This window comes from Magallana gigas, chromosome 3, assembly GCF_963853765.1.
Source record: "Magallana gigas chromosome 3, xbMagGiga1.1, whole genome shotgun sequence".
Taxonomy (NCBI): domain Eukaryota; kingdom Metazoa; phylum Mollusca; class Bivalvia; order Ostreida; family Ostreidae; genus Magallana; species Magallana gigas.
The window spans coordinates 43087927-43112384 of record NC_088855.1 but is presented as its reverse complement, the minus strand read 5'-3'; the positions used below and the strand labels follow the sequence as shown (position 1 = coordinate 43112384).

General features: G+C 33.4%; 2 protein-coding genes across 2 annotated transcripts in view; one reads left to right on the top strand and one right to left on the bottom strand.

The window, feature by feature from the left end:
• LOC105336028 (alanine--tRNA ligase, cytoplasmic) overlaps positions 1 to 24458 on the top strand; it is a 609144-nt gene that overhangs the window by 448322 nt on the left and 136364 nt on the right. The gene's annotated exons all lie outside the window — the stretch shown is intronic.
• Positions 1610 to 21210, bottom strand: LOC105318210 (uncharacterized). The gene is made up of 4 exons (XM_011415185.4): positions 20404 to 21210; positions 5345 to 5427; positions 4311 to 4506; positions 1610 to 3024 (listed from the first exon to the last, which is right to left on the bottom strand). Exons 1-4 carry the CDS (start codon positions 20945 to 20947, stop codon positions 2774 to 2776), a joined length of 1074 nt encoding a protein of 357 aa, XP_011413487.3. The 5' UTR covers positions 20948 to 21210; the 3' UTR covers positions 1610 to 2773.

Below are 24458 nucleotides of genomic sequence, written 5' to 3'. Positions count from 1 at the left end.
TGATGAGTTGATTTGAGTTTAGAAAATATATAAAATAGTAAAGAAAATTTTAAAAAACATATGATTCATAGGATCTTGGGCTCTTGAAGAAGATAAGAACTATTATCATACATAACTTTTGTATTCTAGTTTCCCTTTTTCATAATTATATTTAAAAACTAATAAGTAGAAAGTATCAAATGTTAAATGGTTAAGGGTTTTTTCGAATGTAATGTTCTGGTAAATAAATGATTATGTATATCAGAGCCTGTCATTTAAAATCGAAGATTTTGAACAAAAATAAAACCACCATTCACTAGGCACGGGCAGACCTTTTATTATAAGGAAGATAACACAACAAATCATCCGAACGATTTCTCAGTAAACACTTGTATAGACCAATTTAGTATAGTAAGGATACTATTAAATTTATAATTGAAACTTTTAAGTGGCTACACCATGGAGCTATATTCTATCGAGTTTTCCCATCTTCACCGACTCCAAAAATCGAATAACAGATAGAAATTGCCATTTTCTAGTTTTATCGCTCTATATCCATTTTATCTAAGAACATGACATACTACAACGATTCAGAATTAGAGACAGCAAGAAAATCGTCCACATTTCGATGTGGAAATTAAACATCTGATCTTCGGCCAAAAAAAGTCATGACGGCATTGGTTGTCTTTAGCCTCATAATTCCTCTGTGGTATATAAAAACATTCATATAATCCTATTTGAACAACGTTTATTACATTTATTGGCATGTCGATGCCAAGAGGCGCTAATTTTCTTCGAATTACTAAACGAAAGAGTCTTTTATTACTGAAATTTCAGTGTTTTGGTCATTGATTTGTATGTGGTAAAAGTATCTTAGCAGATTTACCTTTACGAAAGGGATACACATGTTTCATACCTATCAATGGCATCCATATAGATTCATTCTTGTTGTAGTCTGCACCGATAGCAAGTTGCTTTTTGTTTATGATAACGTTTTAATATCTATAACCCTTTCAAAAAAGAAACCATTCAATTTGGTATTTAGATAAAAGAGTAACCCATGTAAATAAAATAAAAATGTATTTTAGGGGACAGTTTCCATAACCAAGATTCTAAGTAATCATGCTTTTCGAATTAAGCATGCAACACAAGGGATTTGATTTATCCACAAATGTCCTTTAACAAATTAAATCTCAAATGCTCATGGTAATATTTCTGAAAAACTAGACGTACTGGTGAAATTGTCTGCAAAAGAAAGTCTGCAGTTTGTTACGTAATCAATATATTCTACATCTATCTATTTAGAGGTCCGTGTTGCTTTGCTTTGAATTTGTATTTCGTTTTATGGATTTTTGAGATGGTTGACAGTTTGTTATTGTCATTTTTTCATAGTACCACAATCCAACATGTCCAAAATCTGCATCATTGAACACAAAATTATAACTTTTAATTTCTTCAAGATTAAATATCGTGTGTCGTTGATTACATTCAGAAGGATATTAAAGGCACTGTGTTTTAATCTCTTGCCTTTGTCTGAGACCCAATCTCAAGTTTTTAATTTTCAAGGATAAATATATGATGACCTATATACTCTATGAAGAAAAAAACCAAAACAAAAGTTAAAAACCCATTGTTTTACCATATGTTTATTTTATTTGGATATTCTTCTTCCATACAGTTATACTTTAAAATCATCAATTTTTCTGTAAAACCAGAGTCACTTACATGTACATATGCTTTGAAAGGCACGATTTACATATTGACAATTTATAATAACTTTAAAAAAAAAATCAGCACACATCACAAACAAAAATAAATCTTTATATATAACACGGCCGATAATCAAGGCTTGTGTGATACAAAACATCGACAACTTAAGGTTACTCCGGTAAAGTCTCATATTAAGGTAATTTCCAAACATATTTCCAAAATTTTTTTTTTGCTAATTCACAATTCCCAATTTTAGTGATAGATATAGAGTGTAAGTAATTTGGTTTTCTTTTAAATGTAGCAATATGGTTCAATGGCGTCCAAAATTTGAGCAAGAGAATGAATTGGTAAAAAGTACAAGTTGAAGATAGCAAAAAGGTCAATATTTTTCCACAATTATGAATGCAAAGTCTTCTTGTTTGTACCCAATACTTTCAATCAGTCAAAAGAATTTCTAAAGTTCATGTAAAACGAACTATGGCGTGTTTAACTTCCGGATGAGATGATTTCATTTCATTTCATTTATATACTGTTTAGTATTTTTCTGTTAAGTATTGTTTTTGTTTGATTGTGTTTTTGTTTATACATGATTCCACGAATCTCATTTATGGAACGTATGATATATTTAACTCATAAAACATAGAAAGTAGTAACAAAGTCATTAAAAAAATCCATGAAATAAAAAATCAAAGCATATTAACATGGATCTGCTTTCAGGTTAGCTGTTTTACGTTCAAGTATGTTTTAACCTTGTTTTGTTATGACAACTTTTAGCAAAAACTTGAAAACACAGATTTCTAAAAACAATAATGCTGAATACGTCATTAAATCCACAAGGCCTGTTGACTTCAAAAGGATAAAGTATCTGACACGATGCTCTCTTGAATCGATGATTTATATTAATACGCTTAAGATTCCAGTGTTTCCAGGGTTCGGGTACAGCCTGATGCCAACTCTTTCACATAAAGAGCAAATTCATTCCAACTTAATAACATCCAAAACTTTACAAATTATAAAATTGTAATCCGTTTTTTGTCTTTTTTACGCTGTAACAATTTAAATCTCTTTGGGTCTTTTTTTTTTTTTATAACACATACAAATTTTCACAAGATTTTGTAGCTCCCTCTTTTTTGCTGAATATTTTGTTCAGAATTTGTTTGCTTTTTGTCACACATCCATGTATCTGCTCCAGTTTGCTATGAGACTTCTCATTTTGTTTGATTTTGAGTCGTATTTGGCTCAGGATGCCCGCTAGTAGTTCATCCACGTTGTGGTTCAAAACGGTTGAGGTCTCAATAAATTTGCAGTCATAAGTCTTGGCTACCGCTTGGGCTTCTAAAACAAAAATCAAAAGGTTGCAAATTCTAGAACGATTATGAAAAAAGACCTGCTATTATCCTGTTCAAAAGTAATTTTAGAACAGCAGTCAAATTCCATATTTGACTTGCCCATCTGTAGCTATGATCATGTTAAACAGTTCGCATTTGACAATATCAAAAATGCAGAGGAAATTAATGGTTTAAACATTTAATCTCTTAATCACATAGGAGAAGTCATACAAAAATTGTCATATTAGGTAATCTTTAATGCTTCTTCCTCTGTATTATCTCTGTTTATCTGTCCTTCTGCTGAACTTTTCATTGGCGACATTTCAGTATTTGCCCTTAACGGTGGTTGTATTTATTTTGAAGAAGAAAAATACTCAGATAACCATTGACTATGCCACGCGTAGGTTTATTATCAAATGGATAATGACATCCCAGGCAGATAAAAAATGAAAAGGGCTTGACATAGATGTTCTTTGTCCTTCGGGGAAAAACATACGCAATTTGCAAGCATTATCCTGACAAAATTATACAAAACCCACCAGTGATTAACTCAACTTAAAATAAACCAATTTCAATAATAAAGCACAACACCTTTTATTTTTTAAGAATTACGGTGTATCTAAATACTTCCCACCTTCCTGTGTCCAAAGGATATGAGCTTTAGTTTTTCATGCAATTATAGTCACTGTTTTTGTAAGTAGGTTGAAAACAGATTTAGTCGTAAACAAGTTGTTTTTATATAGTATATGGATGGTCTAGAATTAATTTTCTTATAACTCGAGTTGTAAGGATCGATGGCAATTAGCTTCTCCTCCAACAGAGAGAGGGTTTAAGTATCAAAATAAACACAGATTTTTATAAATAAGTTTTCTTTACAAAAATTATTAACATCCGCCTACCACATCTATGTGTATTACATCTTACTTGTTCTCTCTCTCTCTCTCTCTCTCTCTCTCTCTCTCTCTCTCTCTCTCTCTCTCTCTCAATTGCATATCGAGTTTCGAGTGTTTAAAAATTGTTAACTTTACTGCTGAAATCAAACACCTCCACGTCTACTTTTTACTTGAAAAGCCCACAAAAAATACTACTACATGTAGTAACTTTCCAACAGTTGATACGCTACTTTATGTATTACTTATGAGATCAAACTTGCGCAATGTGGCTTGAAAAAAAAACAAGAAACAATCCCGTTCCGTTGTCGGTTTTAGGTATCACATTTGCGAAACGTTTCTTCAAAAGCTCGATAGTTTAAACAATTGAGAAGACTTAGAGAAGTCTGGTAAGAAGGCGTACCTTCCGTTGATACGAGACGGGATCTGGCCAGTTCGCATTTGTTGGCTACCAGTATGATGGCCGAGTCGTTGTGTTCTTCTTTACGTAGATTGTACAGAATATCGACGGCCCGATCAAACGATGATCGATCATCGATACAGTACACAACAACGTAAGCATCGATACAGGAACAGTTCGGGGCGCACCTTGGTGTTACCTGTGAAAAAAAAAAATTATGAAAATCAAAATGTTTTGACATTATTATATTATACTTAGGCCCCTATATTAAAAAATCTAATTGAAAAATTGAATTTCTAGTCATTACTTGGAAACTTCGTCCTTTTTAAAATGTTAATTACTGTCTATACACAACAATATTTCATCAACTAAATATCTTCTCCTGATTTCCAAAAAACAAAATTTATCCAATTATTTTATAAAGGAAACCTTATCAAAACAGTTTAATCAATGACGAAGGCTGATTCACCGACTGTAAAGATAAATAAAGTTTAAGAAATAAGGTATTACATTTTGTTAAAAATCTGTTTTAAAATTATGATATCTTTTTTCAGTTCATCGCTTATATATACACCAGTCATGTTAATATTCTTTGACAATGCCTCTTTGTGTGTGAACTATTTCAAAATCGATTGATATTGGTTGACCACAAAGGACAAACTTCAGCCTTAGTAGACCTTAGTAGACCTCAAACGTTAATGTAGTATTTAGGATGTATTTTAATCACATCACAGTAATGTTAGTCTATTTAAAAGTAAAGGTGGCAAACATGTGCTATGAAGGTGACCAATACATTATCTGTAATTCCCGATACTTTTTTCTATCCGTGTGGACCTCTTAAGAATAATTGACCAATGTTAAAGTATTTTTGCAAATCGTAATAACTTTAAATACAGGCACCTTTCCGGAAAAAAAATACCTTGATGACGTCATAAGTCAGGTAGGTATAATTGGTAAAGAATATCTAAACTAAAAAAAAAACATGAGTTTACAGATCATTGGTGATATTGTTCTGAATTGTGTAGGTTAATTCTTACAGTATCTGCGTCAGGATCTATAAAGGACATCGAAGATTCCTCGCCGTTAAGTAATACTGATACAGTTTTCTCCTCCTCTCCGTCTGAAAAAAGAAAATGACGAAATCATCAATATTACTTTCCTTGCTGGGTTGTGCACAAACTTGTTTAATTAATCATCCCTTATTTATATTTCAGGACCAATCACACATATTAATGATAAACACGACAGATATTCCTCTCACGTATACTTGTCCCATTATGTAAGCTTACTATATTGGTATGTACAGTGACAAGTGACCTTGGGTGGTGTAAAATTACCTGTTTAGAGAAGGTGAGATTCAAAGGTGAAAAGAAATCTTCATCAGCAAAAAAAAAAAGAAACAATGCACCTATTAATATTATGGGCATTAGAAAACAAACAAGAAATACCACAAGCTTGGTTTATTTTGATTTATTAACATAAGCGCAAAATAAGCTATCAATAAAGATTAACCTTCAACGTTACACAGAAGTGATTTTAAGTGCACTGTTTCAGCATAATCACATGTACTGTAATCTCGTAAAGAGAACCCATTAACCAACATCACAAAGTCGTGAGTTCCTGACTTGTGGGTTTAGTTAGGTGAGAAACTGTTTGATGGGTTGCAAAATGAATGCAATTCAACAAAATCTATAACTGCATTAAAACTTCACAATAAATAACGACATTAAGTCAACATTAGTAGAAGATTACCAATTCTTTTACAGTTATGTATTATAATCTCTTTAGAAGCTTGGGCGGTTGTTAGTTTGACAGTTAAATTTCCGGCAGTTGTAAAATTTTGCCTTTCTTGTCAATATTGAATTTCAAAAGGGAAACAGTTGACATAACATGAAGTTTTTGATAGAATTCATATTACATGGAATTCTCAACCTCCACTCTTAATTATAGGACAAAAATCGATCAATGTCAAACTTAATTAATCATAGATTTAACTGTCGCCTGATATCTTCCAATTTGGAGGAATGTGGTTCACGAAGTACATAACGCCCTTAGCTACTGGAGATGCTTACATCATAGAACAAATTCGGAAACATTACGTGTTACCATTGTTCCAATGTACTGCACTTTTTCTATTGTAAAACTGATTAGCTCTTTACAAATCTAATCAGCAATAATGAGAAAATTTGTAGTTCACTTAGTGTCTATAACATTTATTGCAATATATTCATCTACCGTGTATAATTCCCTCTATTTTTTACGGAAACTTATTGTTAAGTCATTGCTCTGGAACTGACAGGACTGAAATGTACACGCGCCGTTTATCGATTGGTCAAAAGCTACAGCGACTGAAACTGACAGGAGATTGACAAGACCGAGATCTCCACGTACCGTTTAGCGATTGGTTGAAACCTACATTGGCCTAAAAAAAATCACGGACTGCACGAAAGAATCATGGCTTTTATGATGATATCAGACTCAAATTCCAATAGCAGACGATTTGTCTATTTCTTTTAGCTAACGTACTGATATACATTAACAGTGATTTAGTTAATTTAATTTAATTTTTACAATCAACTTATCAATTTGTTAAAAGAGAGATATAAATAAAAACGGAAATATTGCCACTTTTATATCCCGCATGAATCACATAAGAAACTATTTTATCGTTAAATAACTACTGCAAAGTTCTGTTATAGAAATATCATTTAATAAATCATCTATCATTTGCTATCTTAACGTTATAAAAATATGAAAAGAAACGATGACTGTTGTAAAAGAAATTTGAAAATTTCTTAAATTTATAAACTTTTAAGATTTTCTTTAGTCCAGATTAAATTAAAGACTTTCTGCTCTATACAATCTACTTGCACTATTCTGATATTCTCTTCTTAACATGTGTGACGCCAACTTTCCTCTTAACTTTGCAAACTGAAAATTGCATTTCGTTGGGTAATTGGTTATGAAAGAAGAGATTTGAGAGTGTTGAATAAACTAGCTTTTTATGAACAGAACTGTTTTATTAAAATAATTGTGCAATTGTAGACCATTTTCTGACTCGTTTCTGAAGTCTGGTTCCTAGCGTCATCAAAAATATTACGAAAAAAATAATATTTCATTCAGAACCCTCACTTTATTGAAATATTTGTGAGTTATACTAAGTCTTGTCTTACGTAAATATTGTTCCATTCAAATATTTAAATCAAAAATATTTCGTTTCGAAGCAATTCACTGAAATTATGAGTCGTGTACAGGCCATAAAACCAAGAAAACATTTTACCATTAATGATTTAAATCCACATTTGGCGTTAAACAAACAATACGTCTGCCGTATGTTGCTTTACGACAAAAACAAATACCAGTAATATTATTAAACAGGGAAAAAACACTTTCTATACCACCAAGGAAAAGGTTATTGGCAGAATTATAGTTGAAAGTGATTTAAAACTTTGTCAGAATCGAGGTGTTGCTATGCAAAGGTACCTTTTTACCATATTATCACACTTAATCCAAGATACCTAATAAATAAATGAAAAAGAAGACTGTAAATTACAGATGGTTTATTCTGGTTTTGCGTTGCTGGCCGCAGTGTCTTGATGTACCAATGGGCTGCCTCATAGCAAATCAAACAAACTGACAATATCATAGGCTTATTGAACAGTGGGTAAGCACGAACACACAGACATGCAAAACAATATATTAAATATATGATTAGTCTTGTACAAAGGGTATGCACGTATGCACTTGGTGACAGATGAACATTAAATTTTGTGCAATGGTTAGCGCGAGTGCACATAAAAGCAACATGTCAAATTCTTGAAAGTTCCTGACATTGTGCAATTTGATTGCGCGAATGCCCATGCATGATAAAACAGTATTTGAATGAGATAACAAGTATATAAACAGTTCAAAAGTGGATGGTTTAATGATTTGAGTCGTTGCACTTTTCCATTGAAGTTGGGGTGCGACGATAAGCGCTTACTAATTTAGAACTGAAAATGATCGACCGGGCAAAATCAGGGAAACATTGATACTATGGATTGGTCCTTGGATAAATTTATTTACATATCCTAAACAAGCAATGGTATGCGGCATTATATATTAAAAGTAAACATGATTAATTCTTTATTTTACAAACAGGAAAGCAAGAAAATATTAATATTCTGTTTCCTTTTTTCATAGTCATTGAAGTTTTGTTAAATTGATTTTGATGTATAGTGCTAACAATGCACACAAAACAAATTTTAACAATTTGATACGAATTCAATTGTTTTAAATAATTCATTGAGATGGAATCTTTAATGGTCTTCCAGACAGATGTTGCATCAGGCTATTTGCTGATGCGTATAAAACAATCAGCAGTTCGTCATGCCTGTGACGTCACACAGCGGATAGTAGAACGACTAACAGCAATTATTAAGGAACGTAATGTAGTTAGTCGAATTCAATACTCCTTTTGGAGAGAACTCCAACATAAAATCCGAAATTTAGAGGCTACTTAAAGCAGTCTTCTCAGATTTAAGGGAAATTACTTTCCGATTTTTGCTTATCGATTAACAGTATTGTTGTGCCATTCTTCAGATAGTAACATGCTAAGGCCCTTGAATTTTTCTTTTTTACAGAATGTGCGGTATTTTGCATGAGAAGAAGTCGTCAGTGTGCTTACGCGACTTTTTCGTTTCTCGCTAGATATACTGTGACATCAGTGTTAAAGGACATTGATCGCTGAAGCATTCTTTGGATAATTAAACTGGTTCAGAGCTTCAGGATGCAAATCATCTAGTTGACATCCTGCAGCCAAAGCGCAGGAACACCGGTACAAGCAAGTTACATCACAAATGTGACACAACAAATCAAATTCTTGAACAAAGGCCATTAGTATTTGTATAAAGCAAGTTTGTGTTTTTTAGTCCGAAAATTGGTAATGTATACGTAACGACACCTTGCGGCGAGAATTCAAATCACAACACTAGTCTGGTGTAAAGCTATCTTTCTTTAAAGGAACAGTCTTTAAAACACCGTAAAAACTTTTTTGCACGATGTGAAAAAGATGGTCCTTTAAAATATCGCTAAAAACGATGGAAATACTGTTATGCTCGTATAATTTACGGAAGCGAATAAAAGCCATATTGTAATTTTTTTTCTTTCAAAATACCAACTATAAAGATGGAATTTAAACATTAATCTTCGAAATTCCAACATTAATCTTGGATTTTTCTACTTTATTCTCGCAAATGCTAACGTTGGAATTTCCAACTTTAAAGTTGGAAGAGCCAGATTCAAGGAATTTAAAACTTAAATGTTAAAAAAATATTGAGGCTTCACGTATTTTATTTTTGAAAAGCATTTATGGAAATATTTGAAAAAAGATAACATATGAAGAATATTTAGATTAGCATTTAAATGCAAGACATTCTCCAAGAAATACGACGTAGTGTACCAAATAAAAATACTAATATAGTAATAAATAAATGAAAAGCTGTCAGTGTGACAGCAAACCGGGTTTCCATTTATGTGAACTGTATCCATAATCCATGTCAACCCGTATGCAGTGAAATGGAGAACCTTATATACAATATTTTGCCAAAAAATGACTAAGTTCAAAAGCTGGTATTTTTTCATAAATTATCGGAAATCAAAATCCTTGCAACATGCACACCTCTAATATAAGTACAATTGATTTGCAAAAGAACAACTTCTTATCTTGAAAACTGTAGGAGGAGTTATCCGTACAATGAGGGTACCCTATATGCAATATTTTGCCAAAAAATGACTAAGTTCAAAAGCTGGGTTATTTTCATAAATTATCGGAAATCAAAATCCTACCAATATGCACACCTCTGATATATGTACAATTAATCTGCAAAAGAACAACTTCCTATGTTGAAAACTGTAGGAGGAGTTATCCGTACAATGAGGGTACCCTATATGCAATATTTTGCCAAAAAATGACTAAGTTCAAAAGCTGGTATTTTTTTCATAAATTATCGGAAATCAAAATCCTAGCAATATGCTATATGACATATGTACAATTGATCTGCAAAATAACAACTTCGTATCTTGAGAACTGTAAGAGGAGTTATCCGTACAATGAGGGTATCCTATATGCAATATTTTGCCAAAAAAATGACTAAGTTCAAAAGCTGGTAATTTTTTCATAAATTATCGGAAATCAAAATCCTACCAATATGCATATCTCTAATATATGTACAATTGATCTGCAAAAGAACAACTTCCTATCTTGAGAACTGTAGGAGGAGTTATCCGTACAATGAGTGTACCCTTTTGCCAGCCGCCCGCCCGCCATTTTCGCCATTTTAATAACGTACCGGATTATTCCGTTCGAAAACCCGATTAAAAATTACATGGGTGTGTATTTTATATATATATATATATATATATATATATATATATATATATATATATATATATATATATATATATATAATATTATGCAAAATTTTATAAATGAGGCTACTTTATTGTAGCGAGAACAGAGGTTTATTGAGTACATATAATTTATTTGGCAAACAACAAAAAGCAAAAACGAATGTTACCCCATTCTTTTTCTATTCAGGCTAACGTATTTTTTTTTTTGCCTACGCAAATTGTCTTATTGCAAAATCTATACACAGAGTACAACCTACAATAAAGACTGAGTAACCTGAGTCCACGATCAACTCGTACAAATCAACGGTTTGCTATGATTTAAGCTTGCTATTCAAGAAATAGTAATCTTATTCCTCTTGAGAAGGCGGAACTCTAATTTTACCTTTACATCCTTTTGAATCCAAGAACAATATTGACCATTTGATTTATAAACGCCATTGATGAAAAAAGAGAAGTTTCTAATTAACCATTTAGTTTTATCTTCGCTAGCTTTTAATTAGATTTAAATACTGTATAAGATTACAGTGTACATGTAATTATCAAGAGGTTATTGAAATTATAATTAGTAAACATATACGTTAGAGCAAATCAATTGTATTACTGCTGACTGTCACTGAAAGCTGGTTTCAGTTTAACACTTGTCATTATTAAAAGCAGATAATGATGCTTACATTGTATAATCAAAGTACTGAAGTACTGAAAGCCAGGCTCTTTTGGTGTGTCTTTATCATATGCATATTGCGTAGTAAAGACTGAAAATCTTTCTCTCTCTCTCTCTCTCTCTCTCTCTCTCTCTCTCTCTCTCTCTCTCTCTCTCACACACACACACACACACACACACACACACACACAAATGCTTTTAATGTCGGCAAAGCGTCAGAGAGCGACCAAATTTTGTAAGCGGCTATCAACAACAAAAAATATGTCTGTCTAGTATAAAAAAGTTCAGCAGTTGCTGCCTTGAACTTTGCAACAAGCGTTATATATTCAACCCCCATTTCTTCAACGCGCAGCAAAGTAGTTCATGGAAATTCATGCGCATTGTATTTGTCCAAAATGCATAATCTTGTTAATAAGAAAACTAAAAAAGATAAACAATTCTCTCGAAATTAAAAAAAGAAAAAAATGCCAACACTTTGGACAAAATCTTTGTGTAACTATTTGGTATAGCGGAAGCTTTTGCTTTGACGCTGTTTGGGTTTTTTTTGTTTACTTTTGAAGTTGTGCTATTTATAGTAACATTGGCGATTTGCCTGCCTACAGCCAGGACTCTACTTTCAGCAGAGCCCGGCTAAAAACACATGTGTCTGCAAGAGACCCGGGTAGGCCGAATCCTTAGCAGGAAGGTCAAAAATTTAATCTAGGGGCCCATTTAGTACTGTTCTATATTAATCATAGGACACCGCTTCTTGAAAGATCATTGGTCACACAAACTTGCAAATTCTGAATACTAGCTTGCTTCCATATCAGTGAATGTTTTCTAGCTGATGCATTTCTCATCTATTTCGTCAAACAAACCGTCAAAATGGTCAATTGTTGACTTCCTTAGGTCAGCCATTGAATAAAACAATATCATAAAGTTCGTGTGAGTAGATATGAATTTCTAGTTTGTTTGATTATGTTAGACATTGTAAGCAACAGCCTCTAATTTTGTGATAATTTGGCTTTGTTTTCTAAGATTTCAATTTCTTGTAGCACATAAACAATTCAAAATGCTTTTTTTGTCGTCACTCTTTGCAATTGATTTTCTGGATGGCTGATCTGATAAAAAAAAAATATCATTTTATATTGGAAAACCAAAATATAGAGTCAAATGCTGTAAAAATATTCATTGAATAATTCATTGGTTGTAAGAAATGTGATATTGTAATTTCACTCGCAAGCACAACGCAGAAGAATAAGATTCCATTATATTAGCGAATTGTTTGTAGCCTTGATTTTTTTATTACTAAATAATTCGAATTCACTCTGTTGTATTCTTCGAACGCTTTACTGTGACAGACGTTTTCAATGAGCTTCTGTATTATTGATTCGTTGTCTCTTCCACAATTTCGCCAAATACCATGCATGTAAACTGTGTTTTCACATTTCATGAAATATAACTCTTTATTTTCAGAAACAATAGAGCTAATGGTTCATTTTTCCAGGTAGCTATGATATAACAGTATAATGGCGATGGACCAAAACCGATCATTGTTTTTAAAACCCACAATTATAGTCTCTAAAAGTTCAAAAGAAAGAGGCACCTCAATGTTATATTATACTTTTGGCTTTTTTAAGAAACATTTTGTTGAAATTCTTTAAGTACCCTCTACATTACACACCCTTAAGAGCCTGCAGACAGCGCAGCTCAATTGTTTAATGCGCCTCAATCAGATATATTCTTCCTGAATATGAGATCGGCGTAGGTTCTCACAAGTTTTTTTTTTAATTTGATTTAAAAACACGAGAAAATGACGCACATTTATATGGTTCCCTATTGAAAATGTCTCTAATCTTTATAAAAGGATGAATAATATAACAGTATATAAATAGTGCCTGTTTGGGAGGGTAACAGTTGAAATTGACACCCCGAGAAAACCATTGTCAACCGACGCGAAGCGGAGGTTGACAATGGTTTTCGAGGGGTGTCAATTTTAACTGTTATCCTCCCAAACAGGCACTATTTATTTTGTTATACTGAATGTCTTAATTTTAAAGAAAACTTAACTGCTTTTACATAGGAATAACGTGAATTCTACGGCGAACCGTACGCGCATAATTTTCGCGCGTGTAACAACTTGTAATGTTACCCGTTGCTAAGTGCGTTGCTAACGCTGAAGGTAATAGAACGGATTATGAACTGCGTCTAAACCAATCAAATTTCAGTATTTAAATATTCACCGACTTTTATAAAAGAAAGACAAATACTACAAGATAATCAATTAATGTTTGCTTATGATTCGCTTTCGTGAATCCAAACCCACGTGTCCCACTCAATAGCTTCGTTATTAAAATACAAAACGTGGATCTTTGTTATGTATTATTAAACCAAGAAATATAATGTAATAAATAAATGCTTAATTTAGAAAAACACGGTTATCTAATGATCTGTCCTGAAATACATGAATAACCTCATCCTATGATTATAAAATAGATAGGAAATCTTTGTTCAGAATAAATCAATGCGTTTCCTTTCACAGTAATTAGAATACCACAGACACATCTGCTATCCACTTTGATTTCTTTTCTTTTTTTCGCAAGGTACATGTAAGAAAGCCAATACATAGATTTGAATTTTGGTCAGAGAGATTTTGTGACGGGCTTTGGGGATCACAGTGGATTTCATACGAGGCATCCGGCAAATGTCACTTTTTGTGAACACATTATCCATCGCACATTGTGTTAATGTACTGACAGCTTCATGCAAAGTTTAGTGCTACGAGGCTTCCTCTCAAGACGCCAACTTCTATATAGAGTTACATTTTGTTAATAAGCGGAAGAATATTAATTCGGAGGAGAACGACAGATCTTATTATGTCTATTTATAGTACAACTGACTTCCAATATTATATACATTTCATCCCTGTAAAAGGAATACTTGTTTAGTGTTTAGTTCCTGTACAAATAAGACATTGAATTGAGACTGAATTGGCTTCAGATTACCGTTATCATATTTTGTAGGCTTTTGGGTTTATCCCTCTTACTATTTTTAGAATCGGTAGGACAACAAAGTAGTGCCTTTAAGCAAAATAGTTCCTATATTTGCAGAGTGTATAATTATACTTTTATTGGGACATTTTAAATCAAAATGCTTGAAACATGTCAGAAAAGAGGATTTGCAATTTTAAAAGCAAGTGTCAAAATTGAATTATCATTTGAAGAAAAGAATTGAAATTGTTTGATGTACACCCTTTCCAAATTTGTGAAATTCCCTACTTTTACTTTCATTTTCAGAGTTCTTCAATACAGACGCATTTTGCCGGAAAACGAATCTGACTTCACACCACGAAATTTTAACAGGAAAGAGACAATTTGATGAGCTTTCATTCAAGAGGTCCCTCGTTGCTAAACAAAAATTAGGGCCGGAGCTATGAACCCTGACGTTAACATTACCGCCTATGGAAAATGCATTAGTGGACTATACCCATTTAGAGGTTTTCCGTCTATTTTTTATAACTGGTAATTATAGTACACCGCGTCTTTATTTCTGGGGCTCGATCACTCATTGTAGGGTATTGAAGATTTCGTAGGAAACCATTGCAACTAATAACTGCACTGCAGCTTGTCGTGTATTATAGACACTAGTCTTGTTTATTAAAAAATTATTCGTTCTTCTCTTTTCCACTTGAATATGTTATCAAAGACTGAAAAACCCTCGAAAGAGCAGACTGAGTATAGAACCAATAAAATCGAACTTAATGAAGAAATCCCAGACAAAATTGACAGACAAAGACGTGGATGTCGGTTTAAATGAAATTTGTGGAATGACCTTGAAACGAATCTTTTCCTCGATTGGATAAGGTCAGAATTTGTTTTGTTTTGTTCATATTTTCACTATATCTATATGCATCATATGATTAATAATGAAAGATGTAAAATAAACTTGAATCATTGTTATCTTAACAATTGTGTTGATCATTGTTTTTATTTTTCAGTGACAGTTTAAAAAAAAAGAAAAAGACTGACATTGCCTTCTATGACATAAAATAATACTAACGTGCACTCGTGTTAATTCTCATATATACATGTATCTTTGGCTTTTCGATAGAAAAGAAGAAATAAAAAATACAAAGAAAAATGATTTTTTTTTAAATTTTGAATATTAATATTTGCAGCCAAATGGCTAATGCTAACCTATTAGCAATAAATTTGGTTTAACAGCAGCTGTTGTTTCTTTTCTCGCATTGCAAACATACATAGATGTAAAACAATGTTGATCTATTGGATATTGACGACCAGAGAATTCCAATAATTACGTCATATCATGCAGTGCTTCATTATCATACATTAAATAATTTACATGTTTACCGCAACCAGTGTGAATTTCCAGTTTGTTTTCTCACTTCTCACAAAACATTTATGTACTGCCCATTATTTAGAATAATGTATTGTATTGTTTATTAGTCAACAGCTGTACAGCTCATAAACATTTACATGACAATTAATATAATGGTCAGAAGATAGTTTTTAAAACAAACTGTAAAAGTCGACGAGACCGTGGCTTTTAGAGTGATAAACATCCATAGGCTTGTACAAATCTGAACATACATAACATTTCATCCTATAAACATATTTTAAAACAAAAGAATCACATCGATTTGAAGCCCTAAATGTCAATAGCCATGGATATCCATATGTATATGTTACAAAATACGTGCACCGTCTGTGCAAGTTATCGATACTGTTGCTTCTAATTGTATATTTGCGAGAGGAAACCGGCAATTCACACTCAATTTACATGCGTGACAGCGTATATTAAATGATATCATATCACTTCTCCAGTGTGGTTCTTCTCAAGGCAAAAACCCTCCATAGCGAACTCAATGTAATATATCTATTTCCTGTATAGTTTCCCAAGTCTATCGATCTATTCTATATGGAACTTCGGAGTTTTCTTTAATTAGGACTCGGGCGATTGTATTTTGATTGTATAGACACATATTTTCATTTACCAATGTTAAAACCTTAAGTAATTGCAAGTGAACGAGTCATCGCCGTGACGCAAAACTGCTTGTGCAAAAACAATGAAAAAAGTTGTATAAAAAATGAAGAATCTGGGAAAACGTACATTTTTACATACATGTATATGTACATTGTATAGAAGTTTATCTCCTTTAATTAATTTATCTTTGTATGAGGGAACCTTAAAACACGTAATTATATAGATCTCCAGACCACATATCATACATTTTTTGTTTATGCACTAAAAATATTCTAGTTAAACCTGTAGTAATTACAAGTACATGTACTGTATACAAGGAAACTATCCACTCCCAATTTATTTTGACTCCTCCTTTAGCATCCGTTATCAGCGGTCAGATTTAATTAAGACTTGGCGAATTGCAATGTCTAAAACTATTCTCTTTTAACACGGAGTCAGTATGTGAGCGAATTCAAAACGAGGCGTAACCGTTTACAAGAGTAGAGGGGCGGGAAAACCACAGGCAATAACAACCATGTATACAGTATTTATCGGTTGCATGCAGTTGAAAAATGAATATAATGTATTTGTGTTTTAATGTATAATTGTTTGCTTAGGGATTAGTTATTTTTTTGTTTGTAAATCACAGATTGTGCAAAAAAATCAAATATTTTCAGTGAATAATAAAAAAAAAAAGTGCAGTTTCCACATGCTTAATGCGCAGGAAAATTGATCGCCTCATACGAGCTATTGATTAGGGCGTCAATATTTTGTTAAAGATATCATATTCTTGTGTAGCTGTTCATAATGCAATAATACTGCGCTGTCGAAGGAGCTTGATTTGACAGGAGGTTTTGCATGTCTTTGCCACGGGGGATTGGGCCATTTGATCTAGGCTCTCTTTACATACACAATTAACCCCTCGTAAATAACACGGATTCTCTGCAGCATCACCGTACGTGCAAGTCTCTGTAGTATTCCTTGTGTAAGCTTCGTTTACCATGACGTTTTAGCTTGCTGCTGAGGTCAAGTAAAAGCGTACTTTAAAATAGCAACACCATTACACTAGAAAAACAAATCCCAGTGTTTTTAAACGATGTACAATTTCATTTGCATTGTCACATTTATGCTGTAAACTTTATTAAATTTTCATGTATCTACATCCTAAAATAGGATGATCAGGGCAGTGTAATGTACGTATTACTAAAAATTAGATATCATGAGAAACATTTTCCTTTTTGAAAACATTGGAATATTTCTCCAATGACAGATTCAGCACAAGTAAACGTCTTGGATTGTTTTCATAGAGAAATTTTCATCACCCTAATAATTTGTCTGTCTGTATGAACTTTTTATTTACAATCAATACTTCAAAATATAGAAAAATGAAAATAACACACTTAGAAGCATCTGTAGATTTTCAAAGAAACTAAAAAAAGATGTTGTCCCTCAGAATTTAAAATAGCAGCACTTTTAACAAGTGGTTTGATGTAAAAATTCGCTCGAAGAAAACAATTGACAGCTTCACTTCAAGTATCACAAGAAGTCATTTACCGAAAGAGTGACAAAAATAAATTACACTTTTATTCATTTGAATATATGGTGCCTAAGTTAACAATTGTCTGCACACTTGTAATCTATAAAGAAAACAGCTTAGGTGCAAAAATAAACCAGACAGTGCGAGTGGTTGTATGAATGAACTAATTCCCCTTTCTTCCCCTTTGCATGCCTAGCTTCTGCTATGAAAAAAAATTCAGTGATTAAACCCCTTAGATCACACCGCCTGATGATTTAACCATTAATCACCTCAGCAACATGTTTTGTAACCTTTTTTACTCCGTGTTTCTTTTTTAATATTTATAATCTTATTTACGATAATGCTAAGCTACATGCTGCTACCCTCATAAATTTTCTGCCACAATGTTTACGGTCCCCGGATCGAGTGAGCATAAATCTAATTACCCCTACGGAAGTCAAGACTTTATAGAACATCTTCTTTAGGTTTCCCCATGCGAGACTTTAACATGTTATGCAATATCTCCTCAAAATTCATTGTTTTTGGGTTAATTTACATTTCTCTCCCTTTGATTGTTTTCTGAATTTCTCTTCATTAAAAGAAAGTAACGTGCCAAGAAAGCAGCAACTGCCATATACTATTAATTGAAACGATTTCAATGCATTTTTCAGCTATAAAAAGGTTGCAAAATTACCATTAAACTATATTTTCAACACTAAAGGGTCTTTCTTTTATGTTATGTGCTCCGATAAATTCCTTTATAAAATGAATCCTGTGTCTTTTGTATTTGCATAGAGGCATTAAAGAAAGATGCATCAGTAAGCGGATTGTATTGACGCAACATTTTCTGTCTATTTTTTTTCACGACTATCAACTAAATATTTATACGATTCACCCTATATTATATTAAGTCTAGTATTATATATACGTTATATTACTATATAGTGTAATGAAAAGGGCAATAAAACATGTATTGTTTTGTCAACTTCTGGGCTCTTCTGTTGTTGAATACACAGATGCAACCTTTTTTCACCAGTCCTACATTCACATTATACATTTGTATTCTATTTGCCATTGATTTTGTTTTGTTTTTTTAATCCTATATATGAATATCATATACATGTATAATGCAGGGAAAGTATATACATGTATTATATAAAAATGTGCAACAGCCAGTGATATTGGCTCAAGCACTGTTTCGTTTTGCACATGCTGCGAGCAGATTCAACATCGACAGTCAATGGATTTTCTTAATATCAAACAGCCAGTTTCCGATCGCGAATGACTGACGCTCTCGATTGATTTCCATTCAATGTTATTCCATCCGTCCATTGTTTTCTTGAGATGGTATTTACATAGACTTTGTTGTTATTGAAAGCTTGATAAGAGTATCGGTCTTGGTAATTGTATTATTTACAGACAATCGTTCCAAGATGAGTTAGAAAGCATTAATTTTGTTGCGTAACCTGCAACAAATTGGCGATCTGGTGTTTTTAGTTTTAATATGATATTTTAATTTTGGACTATAGAAACAGTCAACTCGAAGAAATAAAAATATCGTTAACGTTAGGTCATGATTCATATTGATCTACTGAATAAATGTTTGCATCATAGATTTTTCGCAACATATGGGCATATTTGCAAAACAAAAGCAAACATTTGAAATAACCTTATCATACTGAAGCTACATTATGGAAGAAGTAAGCTGCGTATTTGTAGCTTCCAGTCTAAATAGAATCGGATGGACGACCTAGGAGCTACAGTTCCGTACGTTTAAAAGTTGCAATTTATGGCTCACACATATTTGCGCTGGTTTTGGACTGATTAACGTTATTTTAACTGCTACACAAATTCTGTGAGGAAAATTAGTACCAATTTACTTCTAATATCGTCACTTTACTTACCTCAGACATTGCTGCAATCTTAATCATGCTACCCGACCTCGGAAAATGAAGAAAAGTTTATCAAATTCACGTGCAGACCGTGAGCCGCCATGTTTACATGTAAACTCACTTTACGGGGCTGGTAGTCAAAAAGAAAATCAGAGGCAAGTGATGTGACGATATATGTAGTAGAATGTCAGAGGAATTTTTTGAAATAAAATGTTTGTACAGAATGTGTTCGGGGATAAGATTACTAGACAAGTAATCAATCCAAAACTAGCGCAATTTTCTGTGCGCGGTAATTTTTAACAGGTACGGAACTGTAGCCCCCAGGTCGTCCATCCGATTCTATTCAGACCGGGAGCTACAGACCTGCAGGTAGGAAGAAGTTTGTGCTTCATTCGCTAATCATTTTTCACAAGATTTGCCACATGAAACAAATAAAATCTATTACTTTTACACAGCAATGAAATAAAAAACATGTTCATCAATGTCTCCTCAAAAATTCTAGTTTTAACTATAGCATTTACTGTGTTTGTTTTAAAATTGAGACGTTTTTAACTTTGTCATCATAAAGGTAATTGTATAAATAAAAAAAAATCAAAGCTTAAGTTTTATAGACGATATAGTAGCAAATCATTTGAAATATCTAACGGTGTTTTCCGAATTAAATAAGAGACTTACCAACGCTTGTATCGAAACCCCCAAGATATTCCGAAGTCATGAACTGTTGCGTTAAGGCAGTTTTCCCGACCCCTTGCGCTCCCATCATAAGTATGCGATAGGATTTGGTATGTTCCGTGAAACTGGCCTGGGATGTTGAGCTCGATGTTCTCGATAAAGCACCAAATTCACTTCCGGAGGATACAACACTGTTTGTGCTCCTCGAGATGAAAGAGTCCCCTCGGTTTACCAAACCTTTGGCTGTTTTTTCAAAAGTCCTCACTCTGTATAAGTCATGCTCGCTGTCCTCATACAAAATTCCAGCCGATCTAATTTCCAGAAGATTAGGCTTCCTGACAGAGTTTCTAGTTGGCAAACTGCTTGTTCGTGGGCGAATGTCTCCCAGGTCAAAGTCCTCTGACAGCCTAATTTTGGGCTTTTTCATGGAGGTAGATCGCACGCGCGGTCGTGGTGACACGTGCAGGGTCCTCATTGCAATCTCCGCCATGGCGGGGCTGGGGACTTTCTTGTGTCTGTCAATGTCGGAAAAACTTAATCCGTTCATTAGAATCGATTTTCGGATGTATTACTGCTCTTCAGTACCAATTTGCATTTAGCATCCCGTTGTAAAGAGCACTTACTCGATTCTTAGCAATGTTAATCCCAAATGTGCATCTGCATGTCTACAAAGCTTGTTTGTTTTACAATTTTAAAGTTGCATTAACAATTTGCGGAAAAAAAATTTAAATTTATAGATCAACGTAAATACTAAAAACGGCACACATAAAACACACTCTGTCATTAAAATATCCGTAAAATAGCAAGGTTATCATGACAGCTCTGCTTATATTGCTTGCAAGCACGTGGAGCTATGCGATGGCTTTTCTGATTGGCTACTCGCCTTCCTTGAACTTCTGAGGTAGGTAAAGTGGAAAGGAATCGATACAGGGTTATGTGCTTATTTCTAATGTTTCATTCATTAGTATGTACACCTGTATAAAATTGGATCACAATGAATCGATACAAAAATGGCATTAAACAAACTGATTCGATAGTAAACACTCTCACTGGTGTTGGGTTTCCGCGGTAAGTGACGACATCGCTTCAGATGACACGGTAAACATATGCAGCAATTCCCAGACCCAACAAAAGGCCAGATCACAAAACACTCGAGGTGATTACGCATTTAATGAGTATATTTTGTTTTTGGTGAAAAAATTAATTACGCATTCAAGCTATTACAAAACACATTAGGTGCGTCAGTGTTTTGTTTTTTTTGTTTTTTGTTTTGTTTTTTGGTTGGTTTTTTTTTTTGGTTGTTTACAAATTAAAATAAAATGTTATTTCCCATGCGTTGTTGAGATGTATGGTTTCTTTTCTGATTAAAAAACACAATCATTAAAATTTTCAGTTTAATTTTTTTTTTTTCAAAACAAAAAATAATAGCAATTGAAACACCAGGAAAGTCAACTGATCGAGGAGATTGAAATTGATCAAGTCATAAATAGTTTCAGATGAATTTTTAATATGCCGTGTTAGCGAGAATCGGAACAAATACTGAAACATTCAAAGGATTACCAAAGAAGAAGCTTTGCATCTAATTCTAATTCGTCATAACTTACCCCCTTTTTCATTTTAATTATTTTCGCCCGGTGTAATTTTCGGCCATTTACACTTGCAAACAGTTTCGCCCCGTTTTGTATTCGCCCAGACCACAGGGGCATCGTATCCGCTCTACACTCTATGACATATATATAATAATTATATATATGTCACAGGCACGTAGCATCGGGGGGGGGGGGGGGGGGGGCAGGGGGGGGGGGCCTGCCCCCCCCCCCCCCCACTTTTTCTCGCATCAACAAATTTTTTAAAATTTACATATAAAAAAATGAATTATAACGGAGTTCCCCCCCCCCACTTTTTTGGAAGTTAGTAAAAAATTGATATGAAAATAAGGAAATGAGTTGTCAAAGTGTATATAATTCCCCCCCCCCCCCACCCACGGTTTAGGATTTTGAAGATTTATGGAAACTATAAATCTCCCTTTTTTTTGCTTGTCAAGATTTTTTGGATGTGGTCTGCCCCCCCCCCTTTCAAAAACGATGCTACGTGCCTGTGTCATAGAGTGTAGAGCGGATACGATGCCCCTGTGCCCAGACACAGAGATAGTTTAAAACATTACAATTCGCCCAGTCTTAAATTTGCCCACTGACAACGAGGGCAAGTGGGGCGAATATTTGCCTGCATACAGTATCGCGTATTATTATTATATTTGAAATTACCTTTTTCCAATATTAAGGATCTTCTACGTCTCGTTACTTTTCTTTTTTATGAGAGTACATTCTTGGTTTCAGATTTTACCAGCTATTGCATAATCATTTACTTGAAAATTGAACAAGATCTTACTAAATAATTAGACAGCAAAAAGTCTTATCCTGTTTGATAGAATATCGGTCAATGGTGATAAGAACATGGCTTCATCGCGGGCATCCATGCAACTATTCCCCATAGGTTAATAATCATGTTACTCGATACTACCCCGAACTACAAGGTATTATCATACAAGTATCTTACAGATTATTATTATGCTTGCTTATATAAGCAGCAATTTTTTAACGATTCGTTTTCAAAATTGACCAGAAACCGAAATCACATGATACATATAATTGCAAAATATACCATAGAGTAATAGACTTTATCGCAATTTCAATAGCTTTTCGAATTTGAACTACAACATAATTTCTATCGTAAGATGTATGATTTATATTTATTTAGAGTACATATTATGTAACCCTGTACATAAAACAGAATAAGTTAATCAAGAAAATACCAGTGGGAGTCTTGGAACAAAGACTACTCATAAATAAATAAATAGCAATAAAGTCAGTGAATCGCAGGCTAATCAACCCCATAGAAAAACTAAGTAACAAAATCAAAAGTTAAAGAGAAACAACTAGACTATAAAGAATCTTAATAAGGCAAGAAAATCCCCTTAAGTAGTGGATTTCGATCGTGCTCACCTTGCATGGCAAATTGCTTTATTTGTTTGAGCACTACCAAGGAAAACTTAATCCTATACGCAAACTGTAAGCAAACAATTTCCCCTATTACATGAGGAGAAATTCCTTTCTCAGGCACAATTCAAATAGATCCCTTGATTAGATAAATGCAGAGCATGCTGCCCTAAATCGGAGACAAAAATGTCCGTAAAACAGTGTTTATCTACAGATTTATGTTATTAATTATCCAACACAGGGCCTTTTATCAATTAGAAATTCAATAAAACAGATCCTTTGAAAGGAAAATCAATTGCCTACTGGCTTTGGTAAATTGACGGAAAAATTGATCTATAGGACAAAATCTGAACGTGGATGTTCTGTGAAGATGTGGGTGTACATCTTCCTATAGAGCTCAAGGGAAATATACAACCTACTCCATTGTCAACCCGCATGTTGGATTCATTTAACAAAAGAACTTACCGGGTATACCGATAATTAGAAGCGATAATTAGCCTGCGATCAGACTATACACATACCTTGTATTTCTGTGTTGAATGGGTTGTGAGGTAAAACCATGACCTGATTAAATCATACACTCTTAAACTTCCGTGTGGCCTTATGGTGTCCTTTGCAATCACGCGAGTTACGGATGAATCTGTTTTCTGAATGGAAATCGTAAATATTCACAAAAAGAAATTTCTATGCAGATGTATCGATGGGTCCTGGTATAATCGATCTTAATTTTTATTGATCAATGTATCTGTTTTCTTGATTGCTCTCTCCGTATCATTTTGTGATTGAAAGCTACAATATTAAAATATCGTATTTCTAGCCATTAACTTCAGTGCCACTTAACGCTAAACATTTTCTTAATACCAAAAAGCATGTAGTAAATCTCCTAAATTATCTATAGATTTTGTGATTTAATATGTTATCTGAAGAAACACGTGACATTTCTAAGTTCCAACTCGTCAACCTACTACAAATGATAGACGACGGTAGTGAATCTTGGCAAGGTAAACAGGAAATATCGAAATAAACACTCTCATCATCCAAGCATGTTCCTAAAATCTTTAA

Coding starts and splice junctions, on each gene's coding strand:
- LOC105318210 (XM_011415185.4), bottom strand. CDS start 20,947: ATGAACGGATTAAGTTTTTCCGACATTGACAGACACAAGAAAGTCCCC. Junction 5,428..20,403: donor GGGTTTCGATACAAGCGTTG/GTAAGTCTCTTA, acceptor TTCTTTTTTCAG/ACGGAGAGGAGGAGAAAACT. Junction 4,507..5,344: donor TAGATCCTGACGCAGATACT/GTAAGAATTAAC, acceptor TTTTTTTCACAG/GTAACACCAAGGTGCGCCCC.